The sequence below is a fragment of the Pocillopora damicornis genome, chromosome 10 (assembly GCF_964200805.1).
Source record: "Pocillopora damicornis chromosome 10, jaPocDami1.2, whole genome shotgun sequence".
NCBI classification, from domain to species: Eukaryota; Metazoa; Cnidaria; class Anthozoa; order Scleractinia; family Pocilloporidae; genus Pocillopora; species Pocillopora damicornis.
The window spans coordinates 10,103,796-10,122,279 of record NC_142679.1 but is presented as its reverse complement, the minus strand read 5'-3'; the positions used below and the strand labels follow the sequence as shown (position 1 = coordinate 10,122,279).

The window sequence follows — 18,484 nt, the reverse complement described above, 5'->3', positions numbered from 1 at the left end:
TTTCCGTCTTTTTTCCTTTCAATTTACATTCTTTAAAATATGCAAACGTTAGAACGCTTGACCACGTAGCTCTTACGTTCAAATCGATAACGTTGTTGAAATGCAAAGGTGAGACCCTGAACAAACATCGAACCAAACCCGATAAAACCTAAAAAAGAATCCGAAGAAACTCTATCAGATTTTTCAACGATGGCCAGTGTCGGTGATGAACCACGACGATAGTCCGCCATCTTGAAAATATAGTGCCTACAGCTTTCCTAGAAGGAAAGCACAGTAGGCACAAAACTATTCCAAAATCCCATTTTGTTCTCTAACATCGCCAATGTTAATAAAAATATTTTAGATACCCTTAAAAAGTCTATACCTTTGAATCTACACCTGTTTTTAACAGTTCAACCTTTGACTCTGAGGCAAAGTTCACAAAATTGATCAATCTGATTACAGGAAGTAACCCATTATCAATTCTTAGCCATCTAAGCTTGCTTTGGTCCAGAACTTTTCGTGGCTCTCTATGATTAATTTGGGATTATTTACGTTTCCATAATCTAATTGGTTAGTTTTGTTCAAATAAAATTGGTAACAGCTGCGCCATTTAAATACGGCAGAGGATTTTCTCAATATTCAATGAAGGCCGGTGAGGAAGGATAAGGAAGCTGATTGAAAGTATGGAGCTTTATGGGTTTGCATGTGCATGTGAGAATGAAGAAAGAGGAAGGTTGGTGAGGGTGACTCAAGGGAATAAAGATTGTTATAATAAAGTTCGCGCGCTGTCATTGGTTGAAAGAGCGTGCTCTATGAGAGTATAGAGCATAGAGCTGAGCTACAGCTGTCACGCCATCTGCCAATTGTACTGTGTTCGAGCTTTTCCGGGACTTCTTTTTAGCTTTTTTCCGATAATTGAAAGTGAAATTTCGGAACTGAAGCGAGCCGGCAAGTAGCAACAGAAGAATCAAACAAAGGTTTGTAAACATACTAGGCGCCGTAATTTACGTTATTAAAACGTGAGCAGTTACGAAAATCCTCAAAGGAAAAACAAAATAAACATTCCGAGTTTTAAAGATTTGCAAGCTTACGTACGGTAATAAAAATCAAACACAGCTAACATTCGAAAAGTATATAAAGTTCAGTGTTAAAAAACAAAACAAAACAGAAATGATGACAAATATAACCAAACTGGCATAATTGTTAAAATTCATACTAATCATGACGGTGTCTGAGCGAATATGATCATGCTAAGTTCATCGCAGCTCGCTCATCACGGCGATCTCCGGTCATCACAGTAAAGCAAGCCTCAGAAACTACATCGGCCACCCTTCAAGTGAAAAAATAAGAGCTTGCTCTGATATCCTTTCCGATACGTTGAGTGGAAAGTCACATCCGTCACTGCAGCCGAATTTTGCGGCGCCGTCATCACGAGCGATCTTCATGTTCCGGTGAATTCGGCTGTCGTTCATTCAAAAAACACTCGCCTTGAACAGTTTGTTTTCGACCTTGTCATGTGAAAAAACTCGCGTGTTTTTATGAGCCATAATTCGGCTGAAGTTCACTGAACATTTCACTACAAGATTCTGTATTAGAGACTTAAAAACTTCAGGCAAAAGTGTTAAGAAGTGTCAAGAAGTGGGAAGAAGCACTCGACTACGTCTCGTGTTTCTCCCTACACTTCTTTCGTGCTCTAGCCGCTTCCTGCGTGCTTTACAACAGAACAGAGCACAGTCAAGGCTTCTCTATTTGTTAAGTAAAAGTTCACGAGGATAAAGACCAAAAGAAATTGTGTGAAGGTGGATGGAGATGATTCAGGGAGAAGGGAAGATAAGAAGGTAGATATATACTGTGAATTGTCCCTGGAGTGTCCATTTCTTCAATATTTGTGTACTTGGACACGAACTTGTTACTCAGCCACGTTATCCCAGATTCCGAGTCAAACACGAGATATGGAAAACCTAACATCCCACCACATGGAAAACAATGGCAACTAAGGCATATTGGTGACGGTAAATTAAGTCCTTTCAAAAGAAAGCAGAGCAGTGATCCAATTTTTATGGAGATTCTTGAGGAAGACTTAATGTTTGATAACGTAACACAAAATTGTTGTATAATAAAATTACACCAAGTGAACATAAGGTTACACCCATTAAGCTTGGCTTGTGGTTTCACTGTTGTGAGAAAGATACGTTATGCGAGAAGTACAGCGCATGCAATTTCAGCTGCAAATCTTAACAACTCGGCTATCCAATTTGACGTTGTTAAACACTTTTGTAACAGTATATAAACGTAACTGCAGTAAACTGCGAGTGCCATTCTTTCCTCGACGTGAATTTTGTTCAAAAGGTTCTTTTTCGTTGTAGTTAATTTGAATCTTGATTCATGGCCATATCCTGTAATAAATGGACAGGTGAGTCTATGATGAGTTTGCAACCAGTGTTGAGAAAAATAAAAACTTGATTCCTGATTATGACCTTATTACTAGGACCTTCGTGGAGGAGTTCCCTAGAACCTGAATTCATGGATTTGTGTTTAGACCGGCTTGATAATTGTTAGGGAACCTTACAGTGATTGAGTGATCACATAACATGATTAATGAATAAACAAAATCAGATAAGAGATTGTTCGAGTGTGAATATGTCACAGGTGCTATGGTCAGAAAACATGACACCCTCTATCCTTCAAGCCGATTCGTTGAAGGGTCTCACAGGTACATGTATTGCTTGTATATGTTAAGCGCTCCTCGGTAGAGCAATTTAAGCAGTCAACCACACGTTTTGGAAAAAAGAGAGCATATTGTACCTAAGTCAACAAGAAAAGGTTTGACATAGTAACAAGCTAAAGTTGTTCCTTTTATCTGTAGGATGCTGTGACAGGTTGACCGAGGTTCCACATTTTCCATTTATTGCGTTTACCCCTACTCTCTTTGTAAAAGAATCTTTTTACTTCGCGCAATCGAAAAATTCTTTCGGGAACACATTTTGTAATAAGATACTCTTGCTGTGTTTGGAGTATATTTTTTGTCGAGTAAATATTATAGAAGAAGTGTTATATTGCGGACCTATTTGTATAATAGGAACATTTTGCTTCGACAAATTGCAAAATGTGAATATTGTCTTGTGATAAATGGTTCTTCGCCTGAAATAGTGCTACTAGGAATCCTCAGGGACTAGCTCGGCTGCAAGAAGGCCTGCGATTTGAACACAGAACATGGAACATGGTACATGAAAAGTATAATATATCTTAAACAATCGAGTTCTATTCCAGAAAGCATTTCTAAGAGAAGATAACCGGCTTGTCCTTCATAAAAGCTTACAGATCGTCTTCGAAAATAAGTCAGTAATCTTTCAATTACCATAATATTTGATGACTTTTTCTTGGTCTAGCGCTGCCCCTTTATAATAAGCGCAGGTATCCTCCGTTATCCACAGTTATCTACAACTGGAAGTTACCGCAATACGGTATTACTGGAAAATATGTATGGAAATGTGGTTTCAATGGTTACCTGACCTTCAAAGACGCCTTCATTCCAAGATGCTCTTGTCAAAGTTTCACGATGTCTTTTTAATATACCATCTCTATTTACATTTTTCTTTAGGGAATCCCGCGGGAGAATGAGAGTATCTTTAAGAGGAATGACTATTTTGATCAATAGTTTTCCTATGGTTATGTTGTTGACTATAGCTTCAGGTAACGTAAGGAAAGCAATGATCCGTAAGTGGAAACTATATTGGTAATTATGATCAACTGCCCACACGCGTGTCGATTTGTGGGGTATCTTCATGATTCCAACGCAGAAATAGTTTTCTTTTTCACATTATATGTCATAGAACTTCTTGCAAACGACCTGTGTCTGTGACGGGAGCCTGAGAATATCATAAGTGCTTTAAAATGATCATAAAATATTTCCCGCCAAACAGTTGTTTATAGCATTAACAACATGATGCAAATTTCTGACTGGGCGCCTGCCATGAAAGCAAAACGCATGTAACAGCCAGTCTGTTTACAGTAAGATTAACACAATCTCGTTGCCAGCAGCTGATCAGTTCAAGTGCCATAACAAAGTAGACATGGTTATTCTATTGGACGTATCAGGGAGCATTACAGTGAATCAGTTTAAGATCGCAAAGAAATTTGCTGCTGACCTTGTAAAACACTTTGACATTTCGAAAGTCAGGACTAATGTGGCCATCGCATCATACAGTCAATACGTGAAAACTGGAAGGACTTTTTACGATGATGCTTCTCAAGAAGCTGTATTAAAGGCGATAGATGGAATCCATTATGAGGGAGCCGCCAGTAGACTCGATCTTGCGTTTGGACTTGTGCAGTTTGGACTTTTCAGTGGTAAACAAGGGGCAAGGATATGTGATAAAGGTTAGTAGTAACGTTGTTCTTAAAGTGGTTTGAGGTGCTGGCACACTTTAATCCTGGGTTATAAAAGATAAGTCTTTTTAACAATGACCATACATTTATTAGCCTTGAGAATTTGCTAATGATTTTCCTAATTCTCCACGCTATTCTACTTTTCAATGAACAAAAATTGTTTAATCGCGACAAAATTCAACTTGGTCGCGATAACCGATCCGGTCCTATTACCCGGGTGGAAATTTTTCCTGTGGCTCCGTTCACAAGGCCAGCCTGGCTTTCCATACCCGTAAAGAGACAGTGGGTACACGTAACACTGCTCATCGAATACCGGAAAACTTCCAGGAAAACCAGCTGATGTCGGTGAGCTTCCCCAGCACGGCCCATAACCTCTGGTTATATTGCAAGCTCAGAAAAAGTTTAATTAGCGGAGTTTACGATGAAAGTTCATTCAGTGATGGACATTAAAAGAATCAAACATATCAGCTAAATGAATTTTATATCCTGCTTTGAACTTTTGAACTTCAAAGGGTAGCGATCAAACTAGCATAAAAATTATACCTTTTTTAATATTTTGAATTTGAAAGCTTTGTCTTTGGACGCCATAATAATTCGTAATAATATTAACATTTGAATATGAAAGCAATCTTCGAACACTACTTGAGCAGGAGTGAAAATAGGGCCTGAAAAAATTGCTGCGGAGATCACTTTCATATTCACGTCTTTATCCGCAGTTCAAATATACTACTTTCATATATTCATAGTCGTTTATTCACCACTTCACGGGTTTATTTGGTACCAACTGTTTCGTTTAATAAATAGGCGTTGCCTCGTGTTGACAGATTTATTCGATGACAAGAATCGTGATTGACATTAATTCAATAGATTGATTTAAAGGCGTTAGATTATTATGTTTTAAGTCAGTTTTTCAGCAGAATCGAAGTGAGAAAGAAGTTATTTTTTTATCGTTTTTCTGTCTCTAAATCCGCTTACCTGGAGAATCTGCTAACCCGTAAAGTGAGACTGTTGTAACAACCCGCCACAGAAGTAAGTTTATATTGAAGTTTTTTAATTTAGTTACAAGATAAAGACTTGATTTGCGTTTAATAACAAAACGTCAACCTCCTTATCTGAAAACTAAAAGAGAAATTTTTCTTATCACTTTCGAGGTATTCTTTCATTTTCAGACGACATACTTCATGACTTTGGTATCTAACTTCATCCACAGGTGTAAAGAAGGTTGCAGTGTTTGTCACAGATGGCAAGAGCACTAGAGGAGTAGAATTCACAAGACAGAGTGCTGATTCATTAATAGAGAGAGGTATCACCTTATTCTCTGTGGCTATCTCTGATCACGTTGGTGAAGATGAACTTAACGAGTTGGCAAGTACGCCAAGAAAAAGCCATCAGCTTGTTATAGACACCCCAGGCAAGTTCTTCACAAAAGAGCAGGTTGAACGCTTCGCAAAGGAAATTTGCAAAATCGACTAAACGATAATATTTCACCATTGAAAGCTGATAAAATTTCACCAACGACGTCTGCTACGTTAAACTATACCTTTATTAGAATATTTAACCATTTTTTGAATAAATTAATAAAACGTCAGATTGAAATAAATGTAAAGGAAAAGAACGGAGATGTTGATTGTCCTTGTCAGAGCATTCTGGTTATGTAAGCGAATATGGAAAAAAGTAAAGTAAGCTTCTTTATGTACTTTTTTTCTGGTCTTTACCTTTCTTGATTAATTGACACACTTAACCACACACCATAGTTGATGACCAACTCGAATGAAATCAAAGGGCTCTTGGAGCCAGCTCATTCATGCTATGGCTTAAGTTTGTATCGATTTCTTGGACTTGTTGAATATAGGTACAGTTGAATTCGGTTTATGTGAACTTGCAAAACTTTTAGAATAAATTCTCTCTTATTTTAGGCGGTTGTGTGATAAGAAAACTTGTGCGTTCTTTGATGAGAATTGGAAAAAAGGTTGTGTGGGCTGGAGGTAGGATGGGCAGAGGTCATTGGGCATACAATGTCCTTTTTGTTGGTGTGTGTGTGTTTGTGTAGCCACCAAACAGATGAGTGATAAAACCACCACACAAGTAAACAAATGGCCAGTCACGAAAGCAACTCTTCGCTTTTCCCTATAAAAATTCGCTGGCTCCTCATGTACTAAGCCAGTAACAATATAAGGCACATATGGAAATATCAATGTGTGTACACCCCTGAACATTGAAAATATATCAAGTCGAAGGAACAGTTTTGGTCTCGGTCCGCATTTTTGTCAACAAAATGAACACAGATCGATTTAAACGATGAACCGTACGGACCACGTGCAAAGATGTCAATTGTTTCTCGAATATTGCGTGTATTAAATATCCAACAGTGACATCTCCTTTACATCTCTATCTACATCTACTTTTATTAAGTTAGTAAATTCTGTACCGAAATCTCACCAACCAACTCGCGCGCAAAATGAGAAGACTACATGAAAGCTTGAAATTATATTAAGAACGATTGTGATAAAAAAACGAGGAAAGAATATTCCTCAATATATAGTGCAAATAGTTGTGAACGATAATCGCGGAAAGCGATTGCGCGACACTCGGTAACTTGTAAGATGACATGTTATCACGTATCAGACGAAAACACAGTATAAATTCTCAGTCTAAATTTTGTGCCCAGTCTGCAGTCTGCATTCTGTACCTAGTCTGCATTTTGTACCCGGTCTTCAGTCTGCAGTCTGCTGTCGGCATTTTGTACTGACCCGATTGGTACTATTGTTTTTATTCCAGCGAGCCTCAAGTCCGGACCGAAATATTGGAGCTCAAAAAAATATTATTGTGAGACTATCTTGGCCGCTTTGATTGATGTTTGGTCTGTATGTGGAGGAGTTCACGAGGAAAAGTACAATGTAGAGCAATGATTACTTTATACTAACTGAGGACGAACGCAAATGCGCGGCTTACTAATAAGCTCTTTCGCGTGGTCACAGCGTGTGTTGAAATGAACCCGCTACGGGTCCCCTAGGCGTGAACATTTCGGCTTCTTGATTCAAGTTGCATTTTCAGAAGTTCGGAAATGTGGTTTGAGGTTATTTTTTTTATCAAACCATATTAACATTTAATTTCTTTCCATGGGAGTTTCTGAGCTTCATCGAAATTAATTTTGACTTTCACTAAGTGGGGAGGGGTAGCATGCGAGTCTCAGGCTACTTCCGTTCACGATCCATAATGCAACTTCCGTCCACGGAATACAACTTCCGTCCACGGTCGACAACTTCCGTCAACATCTGCTCCACCACGATACCTCATTCATTGCTTTCAGCATGAATGAGCTAAAAATGAAGAGTGATGATCAACAGCAAAGCTAATCAGTTTAAATTTAGACTAACTACAGTAATAACCAAATCACCTCTTTTGATACACACAGTTACATCAACGTGTCGTGATAGGGTAGATTTGGTGATCAGATGCATTGTTTGCGTCAAGAAATAAATGGCGGGTGTTTTAAAATTCCCAACAGAGAGTTAATGGAAGATCAATATCGAGCTTGACCTTGTTCGACATCGCCAAACCTGAAAGATACTGGAAGGGATAACCAGAAGAATCATGTCTATGAACGGTTCCCCCTCGTTTGCTACCTGACATGTCCAAAAGAACAAAAGTTGAAAGCAAGGGGCCCACGATATATGATGAAAATGAGTTGCTACTTATTGCCGATTTGTTCTGGTAGTGATTATCCCATCGTAAGTCACTGTCAAGTGAAAATAAGACTATCAAATTACAAAGTTAGAAGTAAATCAAAAAGCAATTTATTGATACAACAGTTTCGTCAGTACTAGTCAGTTATGCTAGTGAACCACACGCCTATTTCTATATGATACAGATTCCAGAACGCCTTAACTCAGACGTAACTCACTAAAATCCTCCTGAAAAATGTTTGCTTGCTCTGACTGCAAGTGATTACCACCCAGCATTTCGTAAAATTTCCTTTACAAACATACCCTGAAATATTTCCATACCGAATCTAGTGGCTCTTTTGGTGGATATTAGTTCTGTTATTTCTTCAGTTGTAAGTTATGCGGCAAAGAAATATCTTTCCGCCATTGCTTCACGGCTCGCTCGTAAAAACCTTTCACTCACTTCGCTGACTAATTCATTGACCCAATTTGTCGTAGCTAGTTACAAGCTCATAAAATGGCTCTGTTCAGCCAATCAGAAGGCTACAGATTTAAAAAGTGTGCTCCAGATTTCAGTAATAGGTATTACTGTCTTCAAACATTGACAACCTGGTGACTAGTTATTTCACTTACTGTAATGAACCGAACTGTAGGTAAGTTTATCCGATTTGACTCATTCCAAGAGAAGTTGCTGATGTCACAAATTTCTCTAAATGGAAACTGTAATTATTTCTTGAAGGTCAAAGTAAGGCTAAAAAGTTGCAACATATAACGCTTATGAAAGAAAATCATAACCTGCCTTTTGCTATTCATATATTACTTCACTTCATGTATATAGTCACTATATAGTTATTTAACATGACCTTTTGAAAGATCAGTCTCTTGCACTGGAACAAGGTATATATTGCTTTGGCCATTTTCGTCACTGTGCTCAATTGGGTGTCTGTTGGTACTTTGGTGCACAAGCCTTCTATCAACGAATGGTATCTGATGAGACAAGAGGGAGCTTTGTGTTACGGGATGTGTTGAGTCTGGTAACTGAGAATGCGGAAAGGCAATGTTTGTTGTCTGCTGTTGAACAGGGTGCTGGCTCATTCCAATTTTACTTGGAAAGGGTGAATATGCCATTGGTTGCTGTTGGAGAAGCTGTTGCTGCTGAGGACCAATCATAGAGCCAAGTTGTGGGAATCCTCCTCCATTACTCATAACGTTCATATTAAATGTTGGATTCCCTGAAGGTGTTCCAAAGTTATTTGGCAGAAAAACGGCACCAAGCTGGTTGGCCACAATAATTGGTTCGGATTTAAATGCCCCTGTTGGAGGTGCATAAAGAATGGAATTGTTTGTCTGTTGCTGAAAATGTTGATGAGAAAGTAAAGTGCTGGTCATGAATTCAACTTCGTAAAACTCAAGTGAATCCCCAGGCATGGTTTGAAGGGTAAATACCAGCTTACCAATGCCAAGTTTGTCATTGGTTTTCAGAACTTTGATGCCACCCTGCTTGAGCAATGGCGCTCCATTTATATAAACTGGCTTTGTTTCACTGACAGTTTCTACAACAAAATGACTTTCACCCGTGTAAGGGTTTGTTTGCAGTGAAAGCTTCATGTGTTCCCTTGACACTGTGTCATCATTCAAAAATACCCTTGCAGAATGGCCACGCCCAAACAACACATGCTGGTCAGAGGACTGCTGTATGGGTTCTTTTGGTATTCCTTTAAGCAGTGGAGTGTTCTTTGTTGTAGGTTCAGTGACACTGAATATTATTCTTGGTGGACTAGACACGGTTTCCTGCTCCCTGTCAATTAAATCTACAAAAAGTAGATGTCAGTTAATTGCAAAGTAACAGTAAATAGAGATATGTATGGTTCACTAGTTTAGTTTACATCTGGCACTGAGAAGTAGCTTCAGAGGTAAAACAATACACTGCTTCAAATTTTTATCTAACAGGTTAATTAGACATTCATATGCAATCCAAGAAAGGATGAAAAATTGTAAATACCTGGACTCTGTGCTTTCCTTCCCCAAAATATGAGCAGGTAAATCTTAAAATTCAGGGAAGTTTGTAGAGGACAACACAGCAAAGTTTATTCAGTCTATAATCACCCACCTTGGGTCATTCTAAGTCTAGGGAGCCAGTCCTAAGAGTCACTAAAAGCCAGAGCTCAAGCACACTTGGCAAAACCAACAACAACTATGCAATAATTTGAACCCTTCAATGACTCCTTCTCCTGCAAAGTCTGTTTTGCCACCCACAAAGCTGCAAGTGTTGACATCAAATTGCTTATTAATTGTGGCCATGCTCAGTTACCATTATTGGAGAATTCAGCATCCACTGTGATACCCTCTCTGTCCACTGTGCTGTTGGTAAAATCCCCATCTTCCTTTGTGGCAGCATCTCTATCAACCTCAGACATTTTCGGACTTTCTGCTGACTAGAAATTTGAATGTAAAACTTGTGTAAATTTCAAGGCTCAATCTCAATTATTTGTTTGAAGTACCTTAACCATTCAGACATGGGATCTCTCTTTCTCAAGGAAAAGCTCAGAAGTCCAAATGCAGTGATGTTTTTTAAACAATTAAGCTCATATGTCAAAACTGAAGCAACTTGTCTCTAAAATGAGTTACTTAAGAGTGATCCTGAGTTCATCAAAACAGATATATATTAAGGTTGTATCCAACTTAAAAATTTTCAAACCAATTTAAATTTGATTTGATTAGTCTCAGATCTAATCTAAAACTGATATTAAACAATTTTAAAACAGATTAAAAATTTTATAGCAAAGGAAATGACTGTTAAATGAATCTAGCACTCCTGTAGAGCAGTAAATGAAATAATTAAACAGTAGACTACATGTCCCAAGGTTTTATGAAGTTATAATCCCATGTGTGAGAACAAAAGGAAAGCTTGTATATTGTGAGAAGTTACATTTCTTTTCTTAATCACAGATACTTTGATTTGTAAGCTTTTTAAAAAAATTTGTATTGTATATATGTATTTACATGGGTAAACAACAGATATTTTGGTCATGCTTTTTAACCTTTTAACTCCCAAGATCTAATTGTTAATTCTCCCCTCTAACTGTTGCACATTTCCTTGTAAATTAGCCATGAGATTTGAATAAGTCAAGGCATTCTTATTACCTTCATGTTAGATAATGTTTGGATTTTAAAGGAAGAAGTTACATGTTAATCACTTCTTGTAGCTAAATGGTAAAATCACAAACAAAGTATTAAGAGTGATTGTCAGTAAAAATCAAAGAAATCGTGGCCACGGTCAAAAAATCGATTTCGCTCATACTTTGTCAGTTTGAAGGCCTAGGTAAGTAACTGAAGGATATGAGGTTAGTTTTTTGAAATATTCCATATAACGGCAGAAAACCACGAAAAACGGTCACCCTACCGGAAGCTCGGATTTCACCTGGCGGAAACTCGAAATTTCACACTTTTCAGCTTCTCGCTACACAGACGTTTACATAGCTGTTAATCTTTCTTAAGTATAATTGAATACATTGATTCTTCCTTAGTCAAACCATGGGAATTATTTTTATCTCTGCTTATTTGTGAGCGACCTGAGACCCGATCAAGAAGACACACTTTTCTCATTTACGCGAAGGTGTAAAATAATCCAAACTCAGCGACGAAAAAAGCTGACCGGTAGTTCTTCAAATCTTCTGATATCATAACCAAAGACAGTTCAGTCATTGATTTTAAGGTCTACGGTTTTAAATCTTTAGGATCTAGTAGCACTTTTGCATGAACGCCGATCAAAATTCGATAAAATTCCAATTGAGCGCCTTTGAAATCTACAACTCTACATAACAATGCACTATTGAATAAATTAATTCCTCGGCCAAAGTTTGTACATAAAACATGAGGGTTTTACTTTCTTAGCGGTTTGAACCTTTTAAAAATATAGATTGATGTTAAATATTGTCTACACAAGTAAAACAAACTATGAAACACCAAAATTACCACGAGCTGAAATTAAATCTCACAGGCTCGCTCCCTAATCTGTGTCACGCAAGAGCGACTTCGCTACAATTAGTACAGTAACAAACAGATATTTACATCTGTTAATTTACAATAAGTCTTATTTTAAAATATCTTACTCAACGATGTGCCAGGTTCCCCAGTTAACTTGCTGAAGTAAAAATAAAAGAAAATATCATAATAGCAATTCAAACTGAAACGATAAGAATTGATTTTATTAAGAATGAGAAACTTTATGCCGTCGATAGCCAATCAGAAGTACCTGTTCTCACGAAAATTGCATCGTTCTTTAAATAAATAAATCGAATTATCTTTATCTGTGAAACATTGCATCTAAAACCAGAGTTTATTGTCGGGGAACTTCATAGAACAGCGATGTCTTGCTCGTTCTTGAATATTGTTGGTGGGATTTGCGGCGCAGACGAACGCACAAGTTCTTCAACTTCCGTCACGCCTCTCACGCGGTGTAACAGGGATATCAAAAATCACAAAAAGTCGTTGAAATTTTCCGGAATTGAACGGAGGTAGAATTAATTTTGGCGAGGTGTGGATGTTTTCAAAAGCCGGCGAATTTATCGGATATGACTATCTGTCCGGTTCATCGTGCCAAGTTAGGTTTAGGTTGGCGAAGGACGGGTAATCTTTGCACCATCCCGGAAGTTGTTTCTGGTCACTGCAAGGAGCTGAGGAAGGCACCCGCACTGGAAAAAGGAATAAATTTAATCCAATCCATGAAGATATTTGAGCTTTCAAAACAGCTCGTCCCTGAACAACGAAGCATGTGCACAGTGTTGCCAGCTGCAAGAAGTTCTAAGCATCTTGGAGAGTGAGTGTTCAAGTGCAGTTTGTAACGAGGAGCAGAAACTGTTAAGCAGGCCAGAAATAATATCATGAGCTGGAAAGCCCACCAGTTGCGCTCCGTTCACCAAGATCAGGCCAAATGTTCTGTTCTAGCTAAAATGAAGAGCAAATGCGACGTGTTACTAGTGCAGGATTGGGCAATGAAATTTATGCCACGAAAATTTCGAGAGCCGCAATCAGACTGGTTTGCTAAGCGCGGTTTACCATGGCACATAACAGTTGCCATTAGGAAGTCGGAAGAAGGCGGGCAGTTTGAGTCTCAAACATTCGTACATGTCTTTCAGAACTGTTTACAAGACAGTGCTGTAGTGGTATCGATAATGCAGGATTGTCTTGTTTCGCTGAAGAAGGAAATGCCGGAATTAGAAAGGGCGTTTTATAAACAAGATAATGCCGGCTGTTACCACAGCGGATACACTATCGTTTCAGCAAAATTTGCAGGCGACATTGCTGGCGTGGGCGTGGAACGGAACGACTTTTCCGATCCTCAAGGTGGAAAAGGAATATGCGACCGCCAAGCAGCGACTATTAAAGGAGACATTGGAAGATATGTAAACGAGGGCAATGATGTGACAACAGCAATTCAGCTCAAAACAGCCATAGAGTCTGGTCCAGGATCTTGCGCTAAGGCTAGTTACGTTACATTCAACCCGTCAAGCACTCGGCACGTCAAATGGGATGGTGTAAGCTTACTCAACAACTTCAAGTATGAGGAGAACGGAATACGAGCGTGGAGGGCATTTAATGTGGGTTCTGGAAAGTTGCTACCGTGGTCTCAGTTTGAAGGAGTTTTGCAGGTCCCGGAAACTCTTGAAGTGGTTGATCCCCCATCGCAGAAATTGAGTACTAAGCCATCTTTCAAGAAGGTGAGACACAGAGATGTAAATAAAAAATCTGCAAGTGATCCAAACGCAGCCAGTGATTCCAATAGCCGAGAACAAGAAGATGATGATGGTGAAAACGAGCAAGCCTCGCCGCTTTTCCCTTGCCCCGAGGAAGGGTGCATTAAAGCATACGGCCACTTTGTATCATTACAAGCACATCTAGACACGGGGAAACACAAGCGACTACCTGAACAGGAAACGCTGTATGAAAAAGCAAAACGAGGATATGCTTCAAAGCTAATGGATGAAGGTAGCAGGATTTCCACTGTGCAGTTACAATGTGAAGAACAAAACAGCCAATGCTTTTCGCCCCTTACAATGGGATGGGCACTTAAGACAATCGCAAAGAAGACACGTTTTACGCAAAAACAGAATGAATTTTTGAAACAACAATTTGAAATTGGCGAGCAGAGTGGAAGGAAAGCAGATCCGAATGAAGTCTCAAAAATGATGAGATCTTCAAGGGACGAGTTAGGAGCTCGTCGATTTCTACCAGAAGAAGTTCTAACAGGACAGCAAATCACTGGATTCTTCTCACGACTGGCAGCAAAGAAAAGGCTTCCTCCCAGTACAGTGAACCGGGAAGAGTCGGACGAAGAGACCACTAGAGAAGATGATAGAGCATCACAAGAACAGGTAATCCAATCTGAAATCTGCGCGCAAGTGATGAGAGAGGTTTCCCTTCAGCACCCCATTGTATCGTCTTCGGGTTACAACATCTGTGAACTCATGCGCATGGGCAAGAAAAAGCTGATGTCACTGAGTGTGGACATGCTGCGCAGTATTTGCGATGAACTTGGTGTGGACGTCTCTGATATAACACAAAGACGAAAGAATCCGTTTATTAGTCGTCTTTCAAAGCTTGTAGGCGAGTGCGGCTGTACCTCATAAGCAGATTAATAAACTGTTTTCTGTTGACTAATTATGCCTTGCGCATAATTGTATACAAGATAACATCATTTATTTTCTTTCGAAAAAATCGTTTCATTTGATCGTTATCTTTTTTTAAAAGTGTGTTCAGTGAAGAGGTAGATACACTAATGGTATGGCGACCACCTCAAGGCTGCCACCGAATTAAACCAGCCAACCAGTCCGTAATGTAAGCTAATTACAGTTGTATATCCATTCAAAGTTTTAGGGCTAAAAAGTTTGAAATTGTCTCCGCAAGAAGCCAAGAAAAATTCAAAGTAACAAAGCTTGACGTACAAGATTGATCAAAGATCTACTTAAATATAGTTTTGTGGGGAAATGGCCATATTGGAGTGATGCAACGACCTTAATTGTGCTATTAAACGTAAACATATAAATGTTGATGTGACGTTTCCACTAGTATACTGTGCAAACTGTGCACTTTGTGGGTGGTTGGGGAGAGAGAGTAGTATGGTTGTTAAATCCTTTCCCCCACCCCCTTCCCTCCTTTTTAAATGTCGTAAAAATGACAGTGCACATTATTTATTCTTCGGTGCCCTCTTTGGAAAATTCTTAGTATTTTTCATCGAATATTGTCAAAATTAAACTTTATTTTCTCTATCAATGACAGACTGTAGTGTTGTTTGACAAGCGCAATCAATAAAACATGCAAGTCGTAAAACTCATAGTGTTTTTAATAGTCGCATTGGACAACAGAATGAAGAGGATACAAAACTCATTGGAGACAGTTCCTGCTTGGTAGTACATTTTTTAGTTGTTATTTACCTGAGCCCATAGGGACGAGCTATTTTGAAAGGTCAAATATCTTCATAGATTGGAAAAAATATATTCCTATTCCAGTGCGGCTACTTTTCACAGCTCTTGCTGAGTGACCCGAAACAACTTCCTGTATGGTGCAAAAATTAATACTTTTGAACATGATGTATTACTCAGTAAGTGACACAGGCATAATGGGAAAAAAAGTTCGAGTGCTTCATGGGACAAACATCCTGCATACTGCTAGGATTGGAATGTCATGTGTGGCATACGCGCAATGAAATAAATGTGATGGAATATTTTTAAGCCTGGTGAATAAATGAGAATGATGTATTATTCAGTAAGTGACACAGGCGTACTCAGGAAAAAAAGAAATCCGAGTGCTCTTGGCCATCAGGAGTCGAAACTATCGACATCGTGTCAGGTTATGCCTAAGTGACACGATGAGACGGTACGGGTAGTCATCTCCAATAAACTCGTTGGCTTTTAAAAACACGCAATCTCGCTAAAATCAATTCTGGTTCAAGTCCGGAGAGTTTTTTAGGACTTCGTGCGATGTTTTATATCCTTGTTACACAGCGTGAGAAGTGTGACGAAAGCTGAGTAAGGGTAGAAATTAGCCATTGGAAGTTACTTAGCAAGTGCGTTCGTCTGCGCCGCAAATCCCACCGACAATATTCAAGAACGAGCAAGACGTCGTTGTTATGTATGTCTATTAACTTCGCCAACAACATACTCTGGTAATATGGTTAAGTAGATTTGTTTATTTAGAGAACGATGCAATATTTGCTTTTCGTGGAAACAGTTACTTCCAATTGGTTTTCGACGGCACAAAACTTCTCATACTAAATAAAATCAATTCTAATTGAGCTAGAATTACTATCAAGGTTTTCTTTTTTTTTCAGCAAGTTAACTGGGAAACCTGGCATATCTTTGAGTAAGATATTTTAAAAATACGACTTATTTAAAATCAACGGATGTAAATATCTGTTTGTTACTGTACTAATTGTCGCTAAGTCGCTCGTGCGTGACGCAGATTAGGGAGCGAGCCTGTGAGATTTAATTTCGGCTCGTGGTAATTTTGGTGTTTCATAGTTTGTTTTACCTGTGTAGACAATATTTAACATTAATATATATTTTTAAAACGCTTCAAACCGCTAAAAAAGCAAAACCCTTATGTTTTATGTACAAACTTTGGCCGAGGAGTTAATTTATTCAATAGTGCTTTGTTATGTAGAGTTGTAGATTTCAAAGGCGCTCAATTGGAATTTTATCGAATTTTGATCGGCGTTCATGCAAAAGTGCTACTAGATCCTAAAGATTTAAAACCGTAGACCTAAAAATCAATGACTGAACTGTCTTTGGTTATGATATCAGAGGATTTGAAGAACTACCGGTCAGCTTTTTTCGTCGCTGAGTTTGGATTATTTTACACCTTCGCGTAAATGAGAAAAGTGTGTCTTCTTAATCGGGTCTCAGTTCGCTCACAAATAAGCAGAGATAAAAATAATTCCCATGATTTGACTAAGGAAGAATCAATGTATTCAATTATACTTAAGAAAGATTCACAGCTATGTAAACGTCTGTGTAGCGAGAAGCTGAAAAGTGTAAAATTTCGAGTTTCCGTTAGGTGAAATCCGAGCTTCCGGTAGGGTGACCGTTTTTCGTGGTTTTCTGCCGTTATATGGAATACTTCAAAAAACTAACCTCATATCCTTCAGTTACTTACCTAGGCCTTCAAACTGACAAAGTATGAGCGAAATCGATTTTTTGACCGTGGCCACTTTTTTTTAATTTTCCTTGATTTTTACTGACATTTACTCTTAAGAGTCCAAGCAGTCTAGTGCAGACAATTGTCTTCAGTATCAGGACTACCTGATGCATTCATAATAGCTTGACCTAGCATGCCTTGGGATGTGTTGAATAAACATGGCATCCATTTCTAATTTTGTTGTGTTTCAGCATGAAAGAAAGTACATGAAAAGCGGAATACCCACCCCACCCAGTTTTTTAACTAGTGTATTTGTTATGTGAAAGCCATGATCATGTTTGTGTTGGTTGGTGTTACTGTTGTTTTGAAAAGAGGGTAATTTGGAGCATCAGTTCTGAGGGTAGATAAGCTTTGGCTGCAAGAATACTGTTTTCTAGCTAGATTTCTCTCTCTTCTTTTTCTATCTGCTTTAGTCAAATTGGGGATTGGCAAGAGATTAAATAAGAGAGATGTCTAAGGTGAAATCTCCATTTTCCTTGATGTATTCTATCTTTCACACCCATTGGGTGGCCTAGGTTGGGTCATTTTTCTAGCTTCTGTAATTTTTCTATTTCAGTTGCTTCACTGGTTTCCCTCATGTCAATGGTTTCAATTTGTTGTTTTGGGTTTTATTACAGTCTGTATGTCTTTTTTAATTTAAATTCTTTTCTTGTTTAGCATGATTTTGAAGGTTATTGGGAAAGGCTCACTTAGTCACACCAATCCTATGTGTGTCTGGTTGGGTGGTTCACATTTCTTGTAATGTTTGATGATGTGTGAGTACATGCACTTATAATTTGATCTTTTTCAAGGTGAATATATTTTTCTTCTGACAGACTCATAGTTTCAGTATCTTACTAATTATTGCTGTTCTTGGAGAAAGATGCTTTTGTCTTATCATGAGCATGGGACAAAGAAAAATTCTGAGTTCCCATGAGGACCTCCAATGCCCTACCACTGAACCACAGAGACTCCAAGGTATGCATTGTCTATTACAATGTTCATATGACACGCATCCTGCATGCTACTAAGACCCACAATGTTGATGGCATCATGTTTGTAAATAGAAGAGAGATGATAAGTTTTGACCTCAGTAAAGAAATAGAGAAAGATGTTTTTTCGTCTTGTCACAGGTGTGAGACAAAGAAAAAATACTGAGTCCCCGTGAGGACATGAACCTCAGACCTCTGATGTTCTACCACTGAACCACAGAGACTCCAGGGTGAGCGAGGCCTATTACGAAGTTCATGTCAAAAGAGTCCTGCATACTGCTA

The 18,484-nt window shown here is 38.6% G+C and overlaps 2 protein-coding genes and 1 pseudogene across 2 annotated transcripts in view; 2 read left to right on the top strand and 1 right to left on the bottom strand.

Moving 5' to 3' along the window:
- Positions 1 to 2,670: 2,670 nt before the first annotated feature.
- On the top strand, positions 2,671 to 5,977 carry LOC113664901 (cochlin). Its single transcript, XM_027180520.2, has 4 exons — positions 2,671 to 2,805; positions 3,584 to 3,675; positions 4,024 to 4,362; positions 5,582 to 5,977. The coding sequence occupies exons 2-4, from the start codon at positions 3,600 to 3,602 to the stop codon at positions 5,842 to 5,844; spliced, it is 678 nt and encodes a 225-aa protein (XP_027036321.2). The 5' UTR covers positions 2,671 to 2,805; positions 3,584 to 3,599; the 3' UTR covers positions 5,845 to 5,977.
- A 2,168-nt stretch (positions 5,978 to 8,145) lies between these two features.
- LOC113664913 (uncharacterized) overlaps positions 8,146 to 18,484 on the bottom strand; it is an 11,196-nt gene continuing 857 nt past the window's right edge. Inside the window, exons 2-3 of the mRNA XM_027180532.2 lie at positions 10,348 to 10,471; positions 8,146 to 9,847 (exon numbers count right to left, since the gene is read on the bottom strand). Of these exons, the coding sequence (XP_027036333.2) occupies positions 8,886 to 9,847; positions 10,348 to 10,471 (1,086 nt within the window). The 3' untranslated portion in view covers positions 8,146 to 8,885. The remainder of the gene's footprint in view (positions 9,848 to 10,347; positions 10,472 to 18,484) is intronic.
- On the top strand, positions 12,253 to 14,799 carry LOC149038851 (uncharacterized; annotated as a pseudogene).

Bases quoted from the DNA above. Each gene is read 5' to 3' on its own strand.
- LOC113664901 (XM_027180520.2), top strand. From the start codon at position 3,600: ATGAGAGTATCTTTAAGAGGAATGACTATTTTGATCAATAGTTTTCCT. The intron at 3,676-4,023 runs GTAACGTAAGGA...CGTTGCCAGCAG, and splicing joins GTTGTTGACTATAGCTTCAG to CTGATCAGTTCAAGTGCCAT. The intron at 4,363-5,581 runs GTTAGTAGTAAC...CTTCATCCACAG, and splicing joins GGCAAGGATATGTGATAAAG to GTGTAAAGAAGGTTGCAGTG.